This window comes from Rhineura floridana, chromosome 11, assembly GCF_030035675.1.
Source record: "Rhineura floridana isolate rRhiFlo1 chromosome 11, rRhiFlo1.hap2, whole genome shotgun sequence".
Lineage (NCBI taxonomy): Eukaryota > Metazoa > Chordata > Lepidosauria > Squamata > Rhineuridae > Rhineura > Rhineura floridana.
This window is the reverse complement of record NC_084490.1, coordinates 73,849,741-73,867,178: the sequence shown is the minus strand read 5'-3', so window position 1 is coordinate 73,867,178 and position 17,438 is coordinate 73,849,741. Positions and strand designations below refer to the sequence as shown.

At 41.9% G+C, this 17,438-nt stretch overlaps 1 protein-coding gene across 6 annotated transcripts in view; it reads right to left on the bottom strand.

The window, feature by feature from the left end:
- PLEKHG4B (pleckstrin homology and RhoGEF domain containing G4B) overlaps nucleotides 1–17,438 on the bottom strand; it is a 240,910-nt gene that overhangs the window by 166,225 nt on the left and 57,247 nt on the right. For 5 of the 6 annotated variants that reach the window (XM_061588482.1, XM_061588481.1, XM_061588480.1 and 2 more), the window contains exon 1: nucleotides 14,959–15,260. The exons of the other annotated variant lie outside the window; for it this stretch is intronic. In XM_061588482.1, coding sequence (XP_061444466.1) covers nucleotides 14,959–15,015 — 57 coding nt within the window. In that variant the 5' untranslated portion in view covers nucleotides 15,016–15,260. Of the gene's footprint in view, nucleotides 1–14,958; nucleotides 15,261–17,438 lie in introns of those variants that run through there. 6 annotated transcript variants of the gene reach the window in all.

Genomic DNA, 17,438 nt, shown 5'->3' with positions numbered 1-17,438 from the left:
AAGGTGTGAAAATTGGAGGGAGAAATATCAATAATTTAAGATATGCAGACGATACCATACTACTAGCAGAAACCAGTAATGATTTGAAATGAATCCTGATGAAAGTTAAAGAGGAAAGCACAAAAGCAGGACTACAGCTGAACGTCAAGAAGACTAAAGTAATGACTACAGAAGATTTATGTAACTTTAAAGTTGACAATGAGAACATTGAACTTGTTAAGGATTATCAATACCTCGGCACAATCATTAACCAAAATGGAGACAATAGTCAAGAAATCAGAAGAAGGCTAAGACTGGGGAGGGCAGCTATGAGAGAACTAGAAAAGGTCCTCAAATGCAAACATATATCACTGACTACTAAAATCAGGATAATAATAATAATAATATTTTATTTGTTAGTCGCCTATCTGTCCGAGTTATCGGACACTCTAGGCGACTTACAACAACACATGAAAATACAATAAACAATCAAAACACAATTACGAGGCCATCAAGTCCAACCCCCTGCTCAATGCAGGAATCCTTGGATCGCGCTTGGATAAGAGTACACAGAAGAAGCTGCCGCTTTTTGATCCCTCCCTTTCATGCCTGCCTCCTACTGCCACTTACAGCCCAACCATTTCTAAGGAGACAAATCATTTGCACTCACGAGACCTTGCAGGAGTAGTCTACCGTGAAGCCAGACCGGGCCTGGGGGCTGCAGCTGCACAGCCTGCCTACTCATGCACCATTCAGACCATGGTATTCCCGATCTCTATGTGTGGATGTGAAAGTTGGACAGTGAAAAAAGTGGGTAAGAGAAAAATCAACATTTGAATTGTGGTGTTGGAGAGCTTTGTGGATACCATGGACTGCGAAAAAGACAAAAAATTGGGTGTTACAACAAATTAAACCAGAACTATCACTAGAAGCTAAAATGATGAAACTGAGGTTATCATACTTTGGACACATAAAGAGAAGACATGATTCACTAGAAAAGACAATAATGCTGGGAAACACAGCAGGGAGTATAAAAAGAGGAAGACCAAACAAGAGATGGATTGATTCCATAAAGGAAGCCACAGACCTGAATTTACAAGATATGAACAGGGTGGTTTATAGCAGATGCTATTGGAGGTGGCTGATTCATAGGGTTGCCATAAGTTGTAATCGACTTGAAGGCACATAATAACAACCCAGCTGAATCCCTACTTGCTGAAATCACACATACGAGGAGAAGCTTTCAGCTACCCTAATACCTTGGACTTGGCTTAACAATTCCTATTGGCTTAGAGCTGCACAGCCACAGAACCCTCCCTGCTTCCCCTGTTGGTTGGAGTTCCTTATTACTATGCACCCCAGTTGCTGCAGCCTCTCTGCTGGAACAAGATAATGCAACACACTCAAATTCTGCATCCAGAAGAACCTCACTCCTTGGCTGAATCACTGAACTGACTATGATTAAGGGCACAGATGTCTGGCATAGCTGGTCCTTGGCAGAAGGTGGGACATGCTAGACTAAAATATGTATTTTTAACGTTCCGTATGTTGGTAATCTCTTGTTGATTCACTGTTGTTTGTCAGCTGAATACATATCACTGCTTGCACATATTTAATAAATGTGTGTGTTCACAGAATCATTGAACAGTAGAGTTGAAAGGGGCCTATAAGGCATTCGGGTCCAACCCTCTGCTCAATGCAGGAATTGAAATTGAAGGCCTCTTGAGAGCCAGTGTGGTGTAGTGGTTAAGGTGTTAGATTACGACCTGGGAGACCAGCGTTCGAATCCCCACATAGCCATGAAGCTCACTGGGTGACCTTGGGCCAGTCACTGCCTCTCAGCCTCATGAAAACCCTATTCATAGGGTCACCATAAGTTAGAATCGACTTGAAGGCAGTACCTTTACATTTTGAAGGCTTCCAGTGCTGGAGAGCCCACCACCTCCCTAGGCAATTAGTTTCATTGTTGTACCGCTCTAACAGGAAGGTTCTCCTGATGTTCAGTTGAAATCTGGCTTCCTGCAACTTGAGCCTATTTTTCCATGTCTTGCACTCTGGGATGATTGAGAAGAGATCCTGGCCATCCTCTGTGTGACAGCCTTTCAAGTACTTGAAGAGTGCTATCCTATCTCCCCTCAGTCTTCTCTTCTCAAGGCTAAACATGCCCAGTTCTTTCAATCTGTCCTCATAGGGCTTTGTTTCCAGTCCCCTGATCATCCTCGTTGCCCTCCTCTGAACCTGTTCCAGTTTGTCGGCATCCTTCTAAAAGCGCAGTGTCCAGGGAAGACTACTATTGGGCGTAAACCAGAACCTAATATAAGAGGATCTCCTCTAGACATTGAACCCACCCCAGGTGCCAACCCAAGGGTTACACAAGTATTCAGATACTGTAGATTAGCACAGCAGCATTCCTCCCCCCTCTGTAATCACTGTTATGAGAAATCTTACAAACAGCAACAGAGAGTGACATCCAATCATGTCAGCCCACTTACCCAACAGACTTTCACAGACTTCTCGTTCCTTTCCTCCCCCCTGCAGCCCCCCATACAGACCCAATACAGGGTCTTTGAAAAAGCACAAGGAACAGCTCAGGAAATAAACACCACAAGCTTCTTAATGTTGTTCTGCTCACGGCCGACTATTAACTTTTTGGAGGTAAGTTTAGGGTTTCCAGAATAATCCCCCAAACTAACAAAGGAGCTCTTTGGCTTTGATTACAAAATCCTTTTTTTATCCACAAGGTCCTTTATAGTTTAGATATGTCTAAACAAACAGAAGCTCTTGGCATCTGCAAACCATTTTGCTCTCCACAGACAATACCCACATCCTCTTTGGAAATCCCCAAGCAAGTTGGAGCAATTTTTCCTTAAGCAGCAGACAGACGTTTTTAAAAGTATGCATGGAAACTTAACAAGCTCCCCCCAAAAAAGAATTGGTAACAGTACACATCCATAAACAGATTTTGTTCTACAACAAGAGTGAGTTGCAAATTATTTACTTAGGTGAATGACAAAGAAATTTTGTTTCCAATCAGGAACCACCTGTTTTAACCCACGTCCTAGAGATCAAACTCCATTAGCCATTTAGGTTGCACTGTACATAAGAAAAACCTGCTGGATCAAGCCAATAGTTCATCTAGCACTCTGTTTTCACAGGGCCAAATAGAGGCCTATGGGAAGCCCACAAGCAGAACCTGAGCACAGCAGGGCTCCCCCACTTGTTATTCCCAGCGACTGGTATTAAGAGACATACTGCCTTCAACAGTGCAGACAGGACAAAGCCATTGTGGCTAATAGATACTAAACAGCCTTATCCTTCATAAATGTATCTAATCCTTTTTAAAGCCATCCAAGCTAGTAGCCACCACCATCTCCTGTGAGAGTGAATTCCATAGATTAACTATCTGCCTTGTGGAGAAGTTTTTTGTCTGTCCTGAATCTTCCAACATTCAGCTTCACTGAATATCCCCAAGTTCTAGTATTATGAGAAAAGGAGAAAACCTCTTTGCTATCTATTTTCTCCACACCATGCACAATTTGTATACATTTCTATCATGTTTCCTCTTACTTTTCTCTAAAGTAAAAAGTCCCATATATTGTAACCTTTCCTCATTGGGGGTGGCTCCATCACCTTGAACATTTTATCTGCCCCTTTCTGAAACTTTTCAGCTCTACAATATCCTTTTTGAGGTGAGACAACCAGAACTGTACACAGTATTCCATGTGTGGTCCCACCAGAGATTTGTATAATGGCATTATGATACTGGAAGTTTTATTTTCAGTCTCTTTCCTAAAGGTCCATAGCATGGCATTAACCTTTTTCACAGCTGCCACACAGTGGGTTAATGGATAGCTTCATCAAGCTAGCCATTACCAGTCTGAGGTCTTATACCTGAACAGTCACTTATACCATGAGCATATATGTCAAATTTAGAAACGTTTGCCTCAATATGTATTATTTTACACTTGCTTGCATTGAATTGCATGTCATTTTCCTTCCCTTTCACTCAGTTTGGAGAGATCCTTTTGGAGCTCTTCACAATGTGTTTCTTTTTTAAACCACCCTGAACAATTTGGTTTCATTAGCAAACCTGGCTACTTCACTGCCCACCCTTAACTCTAGATAATTTATGAACAAGTTCCTAGATCATTTATGAACAAACATGGGTTCTTGAGAGACTTTTCAACATCCATCCATAGGAGAACTGTTCAGGCGTTCCAACTCTCTGTTTCCTGTTTGTCCACAAGTTCCATAAGACCTCTCCTCTTAATTCATGACTACTATGCTTACTCAGGAGTATTTGATGAGATACTTGTGTCAAAAAGTTTATGAAAGTCTAAGTACACAATGCTAACTGGATCACCCCAGGTGAGACAGAGACAGGCTGCCTGAGATCATTTCTCTCTCTCTCCTCCTCCTCCTATGATCCTTTCACTATTCCCCCCTTCCTGTGGCTTAATCATGGATGAAGGTGCTGACCTAGCATGCATTACTGAGATCTGGATGGAGGAGAGGGGTGGGCCAGATCCTACCCAGCTCTGCTCCACGGGGTAGTCAGTGCAGCAGCAAACTGACTAGTAGGTTGGGAAGGTGGGATTGCTATGGTTCATCAGAGTTCATTCTCACTCACTGGGAAACCTTTCTACCTTGGAGCAGGACTAGAGGACCTGTACCTGGCACTGGGATTTAAGAGACTAGGGGTGCTGTTGGTGTACTGCCTATCCAGCTGCCCAACAGCCAAACTGGCTGTTGTGCCCCAGGCACAGGAAGAGTTAGATCAGGGAGAGGAGTCAGATGAGGACGAGGTTCCTAGGGGTGTTTGGGGGGCTCTGACAGCCTGCAGACTTCCCCAGCCGGCACCCCCATCGAGACAGGTCCTTCCCCACCTGAACCATTGGGAAGCAACCCTTCGCGCACACCAACCCCGCCTGCGCAGGAATCCCTGCCTGGCACTTCAAACGCTTCCCCACCAACCAGCATCTCGCTTCCAGAGCCTGCGCTGTCATCTAGCGAAGCCCTGCTGTAGGAGGCTCGCCCCCTCTTGCCCCGCGTGAGGAGGTACAAGAAGAGAGACTTTCAGAGGGTGAAACTCCGTCGGAGCCATTGTTTACGCGCGAAGACCTTCTCTACTTAAGCAGGTACCTTCCCAGACTCTAGTGCTGAGTCAACTCTCCCCACACTCTGCAGACACTGTTAAGGTAGAAAGCAGTAGGGCCCTGCTCATACGGTGGGTTCCATTCCGGACCCCCGCCGTAAAGCGGAAATCGCCGTAAAGCTAAACCCATTGACGATAATGGGACTCGTCATGTAAAAATGACGTCAAAATGACGTGCGACGGAAAAAACCCGCCATAGAAAAGGAACAAGCGCCTTAATGCGGGGACTTTCCCTAATTGAAAGCCGCCGCATTAGTGAATCGCTGTAAAGCGAAGCGCCGTAAAGCAGGGCCCTACTGTAGTTAGGGAAACTAGTGAGTCAGGGTAGACGGGTTTATGAAGTGCACCACTTTGGATGTGACCATCACATTAATAAAATGAGAAACAGAACAAACCTCGCCTCAGTTTGGTTCCTTCGTCTCTGGACAGGACAGCGGCCAAAGTGTGAAGGAACACTTCTTCCCATATGAACCTACTTGGAGCTGAAGATCATCTACAGAGGCCGTCCTCAGAGTGTCTCCTCCTGCTGAAATGCAGAGATTGGCAACTAGAGAGAGGACCTTGGCTACTAGTCATGATGGCTATGCTCTGCCTCCATGGTTGGGGGCAGTGTACTTCTGAATACCAGTTTCTGGAAACCGCAGGAGGGGAGAGTGCTCTTGCACAAGTCCTACTTGCAGGCTTCCCACAGGCTTCTGGTTGGCCACTATGAGAACAGAATGCTGGACTAGATGAGCCACTGGCCAGATCCAGCAGGCTTTTCTTATATTCTTATGACCTTCTCAGTGGTGGTCTACTGCCTTTGTCACACTCTTCCCAGGGATGATTGCCTGGTGCCCACTTTACAATCATTTGGCACCAGGCAAAGACTTTCAATAATCCCCAGGCTTCTCAGTATTTTAATCGTTTTAAAGTTAAGTTATAACAATATCCAGCATTTTAGAGTATCATCTTTCTCAGTTTGTCATTTTAATATTCTGAATGGGGATTTAGGATTTTTTTTAATCTTGTAAATTGTAAATTGCCGACAGGCATCTTACATTAGGCAACAGTGTCATTTTATAAATAATAACAGCAACTACAGAGCAGCAAAATCAAACAAAGACCTTAGAAGACACACAACACAGATGACTGAGTTCAGCCTCCAAGGATGCCTATGTCAGTAGCTATCCAAATAAGTAAAAGGTTTTCTGGGGCTCTTGAAAGAGGGACAAGATGAGAATTTTTGAAAGCATTAGAGTTATTCTGAACTATTTCTATTGCATGTGCCCCCTGTGATGTCCCTGTATTTTAATATCTGTAAATATGGTAAATGCGGGTTTATTAAGCGATATATGGTAAGTGACTGAGTGAGAGGGGGGAGTACATGGGCTGGAATGCTGGAGAATGCTGTATGATGATTGGCTGAGCGTTTGAGTGGCTGAAGGTATAAATGAGAGGATGACAGTTGGTTCAGGGTTCTGTTTTGTGGGGGAGTTGTTGTTGAGGAGGTCGGGTGGTTGATGAGAGGGATTTTGGAGGAGTTGTTTGGCAGGGTTCTGAGGGAGGCTTGGATTGTATTTTTAGGCAATATATATAAGACCAGAAACATAAAGAGTGACACTATATGAAACCATACGCTTGTTAACCATACCTTACATAATCTTGTTATTTCCTGGTGTTTATAAATAAATATTTTATTGGTTTACCAAAAGCCTGATCCTTGGCTGGGGCTTTCACAGACCAGAAGGGTGGGCAGGGTATTTACCAAGGCGGATAAACTGTATCAAATAGTGGCAGTGGTGAAGAGATAGTGTATCATCAAGTATCCAGGGCAACCCAGGGCTGTATGCTTTATTGGCACAAAGATACAGGGGGGTTGTGGCCTGCAAGTGCACCCAGACACAAAGTAACAATAAGCCAGAAGGGAGACTAAGCGTATTGTTTAGAGGGAGTGATTGGTGGTGCTGCCTAGCAGTGGGATCTTGTGAGATCTGTGCTAGAGTGAGCTAAAGAAAAATAAAAACTATGTTTCTCACGGGTGGGAGCCTGAGAGGTGATGCCAGGGGAAGAACATTACACCCCCATGACTGCATCTTGCTCCTTAAAAGATTCTTTAGGATTTACTGGTGAAAACTGGAACACTTTTGAAGCATAGGAAAAAAGTTACTGATTAATGAAAAGTCTTCCAAACTTACCTGGGAAATATTTAGAAAAGAATAAAAAAGCCCAAGATTTTCTGCAGTAAGGGGGAGCAGTGATAAGACTAGGGGCAAGGAGAAAGGAGCTATATTTGTTAGGGCACAAGGATGCCAACTAAGGGAGAGAGCTATATAAAGAAGCATGACTAGCAAATAACAGTCATTATTTTGCACTTTTAGTTGTGCTTGTGTGTGATCTGCAACTGAAATATTGATCTGTGATTCACAGACAAAGTAAAGGCCATGTGATAGAGAGAGAGATCACAGAGGGGTCATGCTACTGTGAAAAAATAATAAAAGAGGGATGCCAAAAGACAAGTCAGTCACCTCAGCTAGTATCTGGTTTTAAAGGAAACACCTGGGCATTCTGAACTGTCCTTTAGTGTCCATCATGAATCACAGCAGTTTAAAGTAAGACTGACTGGGCAAGACTGCAGAACATGCTACTACTTGTCTCACCTTTGTTTATCAAGGACTTCCCTGATCCTTCATATTGGTCCTAACTAACACCTGCTGAGACATCTGAGAGGACATGTCATTGAAGCACTAAAATGCACTAACCTTTCAGGGGAAATATTTCATTTACTTTATTTATAAAAATATTTCTATATCACCCTCTCACAAAACATCAGGGCAGCATGCAAAAATTCTTCACATCCTGTAACTTGTAATCGCATCCTACTGATATAAATCCTCTAGCTGAAATAACTGCAGTTCTCAATGAATGAGAGGGGAAATAGTAGAATGAGAGGCTTCAGTAAAGTTCTGTTCTTTGATACAGTTTTAATGTCTTAGACGTATTATTCTCCCCTTTTACATGCTTACCACTGCAAATACAGATGTAGGAGCAGTGCTGTGTAAAGGGTGAAATAGCTCTGTTTCCTGGTTCTGCAGGAATTTGAACTCGCATCCAAAATAACACTCTTAATGCTGCAACCCTTAAACACAAAACATAAGATGCTATTTATACAATGACAGCATGATTTTTAACCCTTTTCCCAATAGCTAGTGGTTGGGTCACTTAAAGTCTAGCTGGCATTGTTTGCTATGCCACTTTGATCTTCAAGGGAGATGAGTGTAGGATGGTCGCTAATGTAGAAATAAATGGGGAGGGAGGAGAGACAGATTTAAGGTGGCCAATTGACCCCAGATTTATAGCTCAAAACCTGTAAATTTGAGCACTACTGATTGGTGTCACATGCACAGCAGAAGTATGCAGGGTCCCTTCATGATAGTCACAGCCACACACATCCCTTTTTTGTTGCTGGATTGAGAATGAGATCCTTGTTAATGCCTTCTCCCACAACAACAGACATCTCTAGGCACCAATAAGCATGAAAGGGGAGAGTGTTAGTTACTGAAAAAAGTCCTCTCAGTAGCTAACTCATCTCCTTTCACTCTGATTGGCTCCAATCAACAGGAAAGGACGAAGCATTTAGAAGCTTCTTCTCAGTGGGGAGCACGCTCATCTTTCATGCTGATTGGCTCATAGGATGCTCGAGACATAAGGACTCTTCTCCCAAAAAAGTAAGGAGTCTACAACCCCCTCCCCCCAAGACTTTGGATGACTATGTGATGCCCCTGTAAATGTACAGTAATTATGGTGTCGGTTTTGTAGGGTAAATGTGGTAAGTAGAGTGAGTGCGAAGGGGGAGTTACATGGGTTGGAATGTTGAAATATGCTGAGTTGTGATTGGCTGAGCGTCTGGGTGATTGAAGGTATAACTGAGAGAATGACAGTTGGTTAGTGGTTGATTGTTGGTTCTGGGTTTTGGAGGGGTAGATTTGTGTTTAGGTGGGTAGTGAGGCAGTTTTTTGGACTAAGATATAAGAAAACTATTGTATGTAACCACACACATGTTGACTGAACTTAAAGTAATCTTGTTTATTCCTCGTGTTATTAAATAAATAGTTTTGTTTTAACAACATGCCTGATCCTTGGCTGGGATATTACAGATCAGAAGGGTGGGCACAGCAAATGCCAAAGCTGGGAACAGTATCAATGGTGGCAGCGGTGAAGGGATAGTGTAACAGCAGCAGGTATCCAAAGCAACCCAGGGCTGTAATCTTTAAAGGCAGAAAGATACAGGGGGGTTGTGGCCTGTAAGTGCACCCAGACTCTACGTAGCAATCTGTGGAGGAGACTACGGCACAGACTCAGGGCAGTATTGCATTACAGAGTGTCAGATGGCGCCGCCTAGTAGTGGGATCGTGAGAGACCTGTGCTAGAGCCTGTGAGAGATCCATTACGAGACCAGACCCAGAGTAGGGGTCTGACAGACTACACCTCTGCACATAAACACAAAAATGTATACTATCTTGCCTTGTAATACCCCAAAAGCATGACTATAGAAACAGCTTTACTCTTAGATCTGAAGGATTTGTGGATTTTAAGTAGCTTTAGGCCCAACATCCTTTTTTTGCACAGCTGCCTCTTTTGACTGATGACTTTCACTGTAGAAGATAATTCTTCTAGAAATAGCTGTTTTTGTCTAGACAATGAACACCTATAGGGATATTAGTGGACTCTGGAAGGCAAGGAATAATGATTTGGTTGAATGCATGTTATTGAAATGAGATGGCAAAATATTATTGCCTTGAAATAGTTTTCAAAGCAGTAAAGAATGCTGACAGCATAAGAATCTATCTTGATAATTCACTAATAGGCAAAAAACCCTTGAGGTTTAAGAACATACCTATAGCCCACAGATATTTCTATCGAACTTTAAAAAGCAGGGAAATTGGGCAGCTATACTGAATGCACCAGGGGAGCAGGAGACCTGACCTCCTCTCTGAGATATTGGACTGCTCTACAAATTGGTCAAAATGCAAACACCATTTGGGTTGGTCTTTCACAGTCTAATCCACTTGCTGTGCAGCACGGAAGATTTTGGTAATTTTAGGTAACGTCACTAAAATTGCAAAGGAAATCAGACATATTTAAAGTGACCATCTGAACTATATCAACAGTCTTAATAATGTTGCTTGGTCCCTGCTAAAACAAGATCAGCACAGCACATGTCTTCTTTCTATTATTTGGGCTGATTGCAGGTGTTGCCACCACTCACCATATGCTCAGAGGCACATGTTACCAAATCCTTCCAAGCTACATGATTTAAAAGTATATTTTTAAGACTTTCAGCTTCCTCTTCCACATGATGCACGTGTAACAAGCCTATAGTGAGGGGGATGGGGGCACCACCGCTGGAGCTGTGCTTCGCCCCACCCACAGGATTTTTTGGGGAAGATTTTTTGTCTTCTTTTTAAGTTTTAACATGACAGACAATGAAAACCTCCATTTAAATTAATGATAGCTTGTTTTAAGAACAGGAACAATTTACAAATAGATCTCTCTGAAAAATTCAGTGAACAAGGCAGGGCAAGTGCACAACAAAAGCCTCATCTGGAAGAGACCCCAAGAGTCCCCTCTCTGAAGATTTTCCCTGAGGGTGGATTAAGTGGTTCTGAAAAAACCAGACTGTATAGTAGCATGACCCTTGAAGAGTTAAATATTAGAACTTTGTATTATTGGCTAGAGCTAGACTACACCCCTTGGACTTCCCTTTGCTCTGCTTTTCAGTTTCAGTTGTGTTGTCTACCCAGCCAGCAATAAATGTTTGTTTGCCTGTAGTAAAAAGTAAGGGTTTGTTTACTCTGCAGTTATTATAATGAGTAGAACAGGATTGGGTGCTTATTGCTAAAGGTGAAATAAAGAGATAACTTCAAGTGGTCTGAAAAAATGGCTACTCTAAGTTACCCTTTACTCTTTTCAAACTCATTATATACACAATCATAGTGGATTTTCTTCTTTTTCTTGCCTCTCCCCCCTAGATGCCACACCTAGAAATGTGTCTGCCCACCAAACAAGGAAGGCTGGCTACACAGCTGATGCACAGCACAGTTGTTATTTACTCTTTGTTAACTATTTTTTAAAAAACAAAGCATAAAATGGCATAAAAATTAGCAGCAGGAAAAAACCCAAAGTGATTGATTAAAACTCTACAAAACTCATCTGGGCGAATAAGAGGACTTCAACAGGCACCAAAAATACATCAGAAGTGGTGCCAGGCAAGCCCCCCCCCCCAGGAATAGCTGAAAAGACCCCAAGACATGTCACCACATCCATATGCATGCACACACAGAATCACACGCATTTTATCTGTTTTAATAGGCCTTTTAATTGGGAGTTTTAACATGATGTTACATAAACAAGTTTAAATCTATTATGATTTTCTTAGAACATCTGAGCTGGACATAGATTATATTCTCAAATAAAATAAACGTACTTCAAGGCATAATATGAGCACTGGCTTTTCTGCTACACAGTGGGCTCCATTAGTCCTAAACTACTTGCAGAATAACATTGAAGGACAATGAAGTGCTATACTTGGCCGGGAGGAGAGGGCAGGGAAGAGAAGAGAAATAAAAGAAGATTTTATCAAAGCTGGTAATAGTGTTACTGCACATACCTTTTGTACCTTATTGACATTATGCTAGCCAACATTCCCAGTGGCCCCAGGTGAGGCTCTATGAAGAAGGCAGATTCAATGACTGGAATCTCTAATTAAAAAATGGATCTCAGGTACTATAAGCCAACTTCACAGTTTGATAGCATACACCAGGGATGAAGAAGAGTAGCTGGTAAGGCCTGCTTTTGGCAGGGATTGGCTGCATTACAGAGTTCCTGATCAGCAGCCAATCCCTGCAGGGATGCCACACAGTTGTATACCAGGTACCTTTGATTCTACTTCTGGCCTGCAAGCAGCAATGTAGCAAGTTGTGGCAGTGCAGACTAATTCAAATGAATTACTGTAGCCATCAGGGGTTGCCAACGTTTTTCAGCCACTGGGCACATGTGGAATTTTGATTAATGATGTGGGCACCATTCACAAAATGGCTGCCTTGACAGTGTGGCATAACACAAAAGACTGACCCATCTAAAAGAGAAAGAGATAGGACCAAAAAACAGTGCAAGCATCCCCCTCCCCCAATCAATGGGCAAAAGGCACCTAAATCAGTCGCTCTCACACTCATTCACAGAGAGAAACTCTTTGCATCTCTTCTCTGTTCAGAGCAGAAGGGAGAGTGGTGTCCAATCCTCGGATCCAGTTAAATGTGGGTATGTTTAAGGGGGGGGTTCAATGTAGGAGAGGTCATATCAGTGCAAATAGGTGTTGTGCAGGAAGAGCAAACAGTCTCTTGTGCATTGTGAAGTTTTGAGGGGATATTTACTGAGACCTTTCACAGACATCATAGGAGGTATTGATGGGCATACTGGTGCTCACAAGCACTGTATTGGAGACTTCGCTGGTATTTATATATTGCCCTATCTTCTGTCCATTTCATAGATTTTTTTAAAAAAATCAATAACGTACAAACAGAAGCAAGCAAATACAAAATCAATACAGGAAGCTATATGTCAACACAAAAACCAGCATAAACTCCTCACAAATCAGCATATGATCAATGAAAACAATAAAAATATCACTAAAACATCCCACAGGTGGTACATGCTCTGGTCTCCTCTCGCTTGGATTACTGTAATGCGCTCTACGTGGGGTTACCCTTGAAAACAGTCCAGAAACTGCAGCTGGTACAAAACGCGGCGGCACGCTTAATTAAGCATACCCGTCGCCGGGATTATATCACCCCAGTGTTAGTAGACCTACACTGGTTACCAGTGGTTTACCGTGCTCAATTCAAGGTGTTGGTGTTGACCTTTAAAACCCTAAACGGTTTCGGCCCAGTTTATCTGAAGGACCGCCTCCAGTATCATCAATCAGGCCGCCTCACAAGATCAGCCTCACAGGACCTTCTCTCGGTCCCTCCAGCCAAAACAGCTAGGCTGGTGCGGACCAGGTAGAGGGCGTTCTCGGTGGTGGCCCCCACCCTCTGGAACTCTCTCCCGTATGATCTCCGGCATGCTTCCTCTCTGACAGGTTTCCGTAGAGCTTTAAAGACCTGGCTCTTCAGGCAGGCCTATAATCTTGGGGTGGATTAGCTTTGTATATATAAGATGTGGTGTTATCAGAGATGTTATATATTGTAATTTATAATTGGATATATTTTTGTTGTATTTTAATTGTATTGTAAGTCACCTAGAGTGTCTGTATAGTCAGACAGATAGGCGTCTAACAAATAAAATTTATTATTATTATTATTATTAAAATCCAGCAACAAGGGAAACTAGTGGGAAGAACTAAAACTCAATTATTAAAATGCCTGAGAGAAAAAGGTCTTTGCCCAACATCAAAAAGATTCCAGTGTCAACTCCAAGAGATCTCTCTGAGGTAAACATTCCACATCCAAAGCACCATCGCAATGAAGGTCCCCTTCCCCTAGTAACCCCCTGCTTCATCTCAAGGTGGCGGGGGAGAGAACTTGTAAGGGAGAAGGACCTCCCATGAAGATCTTATGGTCTGGGGCAGGACTTAGGGCTTTAAAATAAATATCACTTTGAATTGGAATCCAGAAAAGGGCAGGAAGCCAGTGCCAATGCCAAAGCACTGATGTGATGTACAGAGAGTAGAGAAATGTACTCCATGCATGCCCAGAGGTACGGTTAGTTATGATAATGCTGGTTTTTTAACTATGTGGCAAGCAAAAAAAGAGAAGGGATGGTGCAAAAAGGGCACGGCTAATGGAGCAGTTGGATTACCAGATCCACATGAACTGCAAAAATAAAATGTTTCCTGCCTACACCAGTGCTTTACTCACACACTTTCAAACTTAATCTATGTAGCCTTAAGGACTAGAAGCATGATTTTTTAAAGAAAACATTGGCTTTCAGATTCTATACCCAACATTACAAAGTCCACTCAAGGGCAGTTCAGTCATAAAACCACAGAAAGCATAATTTCCTGAATAAAACAGTAGCACTGTGGTTTAAGTTTCAATCTAAATCAAAACATGTAGCTTTATAAATACACAATTACGTTTGCTTCCTAAAACCAAAATTTGTTTCGGAACTTGTCCTGACTGAAAATGTCTGATGCATTAACAGCAAATGCACATACATAATTTGTTTAATCATTTGGTACAGATGTCTTAATCCCCTAATTCTGAGGCATCCAAAAGGTTGCCATCAGCTATAATTTAAAGGCAATACAAGAACTAAAACCAAAAGTTGCCAAATAAAAATTCCTCATTTCAAGTATTTCAAAATTGGAATAAAATACAAGCCCAGAACCTTTTTAACAACATGTAGAAGATTACAAAGTCACTTCAGCAATTTTTTATCCACCTTTTAAAAGCTTGTCTCATTACACAATGAGAAATAAAGCAGTTTATTTTGCCCAACTGCAAATAGAGGAATTCCATTTATCAACCGCAATCAAGTTAGTAGGCAAGAAACTAGAACAAGATGATGAACTTTCAACAGGTTTTCTCTAATTTAAGTGAGGACACTGCCTCATTGCCAAAATGTATGTCCTCTTTAAATTTATATTTATTTAGAAAAGCTGATTTGATTTATTGGCCACAACATGTAAAATACAAATGTTGTTAAAATGCCACATGAAACATCTTAATTATATTTGCAAATTATTACTAATAAAACTATTCTTCAATACAATTGATTAAAAAATACTAAAAAGGATTTCTGTAATCTTGTGAACTTCTGTTTTGTTTCTACATTTGACGTACCTTTATGCTTAGATAATTATCACCTCTTGTCTTTGGAGCTGCAGCTTGGTGATTCATAATGACACCCCCTGTGTTTGGGTTGCAGTACAAAAAAAGCAGTTGATAAAATCAACTGTATCAACCAATGAAGACTGTAACTGAAGTCCATGCCCTTCTAATAATTTCACTTGACGTGTCCGCCAGATTCCTGTCCCTCTCTTTTGCATGTGAATTTTACATACTCCCTAAACGTTCTCAGGAAGTTTTCTGCACTGCCAGTTGCACACATCAGACCGTGAGAACAGACTGAAGAGTTCACTTCCAAACAGCCTGACTGCTCTCCCATTGCTTCATTATGCACACTGATGTAACTTCCTCTATCCAAGGGGGGGAGGAGAGAGTGTAAGAGTCTCTCCAACACAAGGACAAAGCTGAGCTGAGTGGTCTGCAGGGAGTTGGAGGATCACCGCACTTCTCACTTTATAGGCAAATCATCAGAAACTAACCCAGCTATAAGGAGGGCAGAGTCCCACAATATTTAGTGGCCTAGCACAGTAAGTTTACAAAAACAATTATTGGCAAGTAGTACAAAAGATTTGCCATGAGCACACTGACTAGCCCAAGTCCTCACAGTAAACTCATGTGAACTAAAGAGTTGTGTTTTTAAGTGCTTTGTGGTAATTGTATTAGCATGTTGTAAGTCACCAAGATTCCTTTTGTAGGCAGTAATGAACAAAACATTTTTTGAGTGAAGTGATTACAGAATGAAGATGACTGGTTATACTCTTAAATGAAGAGCTCCATTTCAAAATACACATGGCACTTAATTCTTTATTAAATAATTGATAGAACTTTCAGCTTTCCCAGCATAAAGATTATCTCAGGGCAGCAACTAAAAATAATAGGTCAATCCAGTTATAGTCTCTCTCTCTCTCTCTCTCTCTCTCTCTCTCTCTCTCTCTCATGTTTGCTAACCACAATCTGTTTGTGGTTTGTTTTTCTCCTCCCTACCTTTCTTTGCAAACATTTCTTTATCATATCTCAAAACTGCATCGGGCATCAGTTGCTGTAACCACACCATACACTACTAGAACTGAACATGCCTCGGCCTGCTAAGGCCACCAAAAAAGTAATCAAGACCATCATGGGCTGCAAAACATGGCTGCAAGCCTGTCAGCTTTTCCTAGATGAAATAATATGGTCTACCCAATTTAGCAATCAGGATCACTTCCTGATGTTGACCTGCCCTCCCCCTCATTACATATTTCCAAAGGTTCTTCCCCACCTGTTGCACATTGAAATTGTGTGTGTGTGTGTGTGTAGGATATATTTACAATAACATACCCTATTCTGGCATAGTTATGGCAAGTTGAAAAAGCAAGTATCTCAAATCTCACAATGGATTCTGCAACAGAAAACACCTTCTCTAGCAATACCTGGTTACTTATTCAATACTATCTGGCTATTTTGTACATTTGTATCTCAAGGCATCATACTCATGGTTCCCAAGATGTTTTCCACTCTGGGGAGAAAGGGACAAATATCTGAAGAACTGAAACTGAAGCACAGAGACAACAGACATTCCTAAAATCTTCTCAAATGGTAAAACAACTAGAGTGATTCATGAGGGCCAGAGTTCAGAACCCCAGGACCATCTCTGGTACACAGCGACCACTGGAGTTTTCTTTCAGTAGTTACAGATTTGACAGACTTGCCAAGAGAGGCCTAGTGCTCAGTGAGTTAGTAAATCTGTGTCTCAGCTGAACCATTTCCAACTCTGAGTGGAATTCACATAACGGAATGCTACAACATACAAAATAAAACAACAGTTTCCACATGATATTTTTGTTGCCAAGCTGGTATAATGTGGCTAGATGATGCTACTGTTAGGTGGATTTTTAGCTTGTTGACTGACGATACCCAAAAGGTTATTGTCAGTGACTCCTTACCAACCTGAAGAGAAGTGACAATTGAGATTGCTGCAGAGTTCTGTGCTGGGCCCAATATTGTTCAACATTTTTATGAATAGTTTGGGTGAAAGGGATGGTCATCCAATTTACAGATGGCACAAACTGGATGGGGTAGATAATTCCTTAGAAGGCTGAAATAAGATCCAAGATAATTTTGACAGAACTGAGAATTGGCCTCAAGCTAACCAAATTAATTTCAACAGAGATAAATGTACACGTTCTGCATTTAGGTGGGGAAAATCAGATGCTCAAATACAGTATGGGTGACACCTGGCATGACAGCAGTACATGGAAAAAGGATCTAGGGATTTTAGTAGTTGGCAGTGTGATACTGTAGCAAAAAAAGCTACTGTAATTGTAGGCTGCATCAACAGAAGTACAATACCTAGAAGATCCTCGCAAGTAATAGTACTGCTTTATACTGCTTTTATAAGACCCCAGGTGGAGTAAATTGGGCACCACAGTTTAAGGAGACTTAGCAAACTGGAATATGTCCAGAGAATGATGACAAAAATGATGAGGGACCTGCAG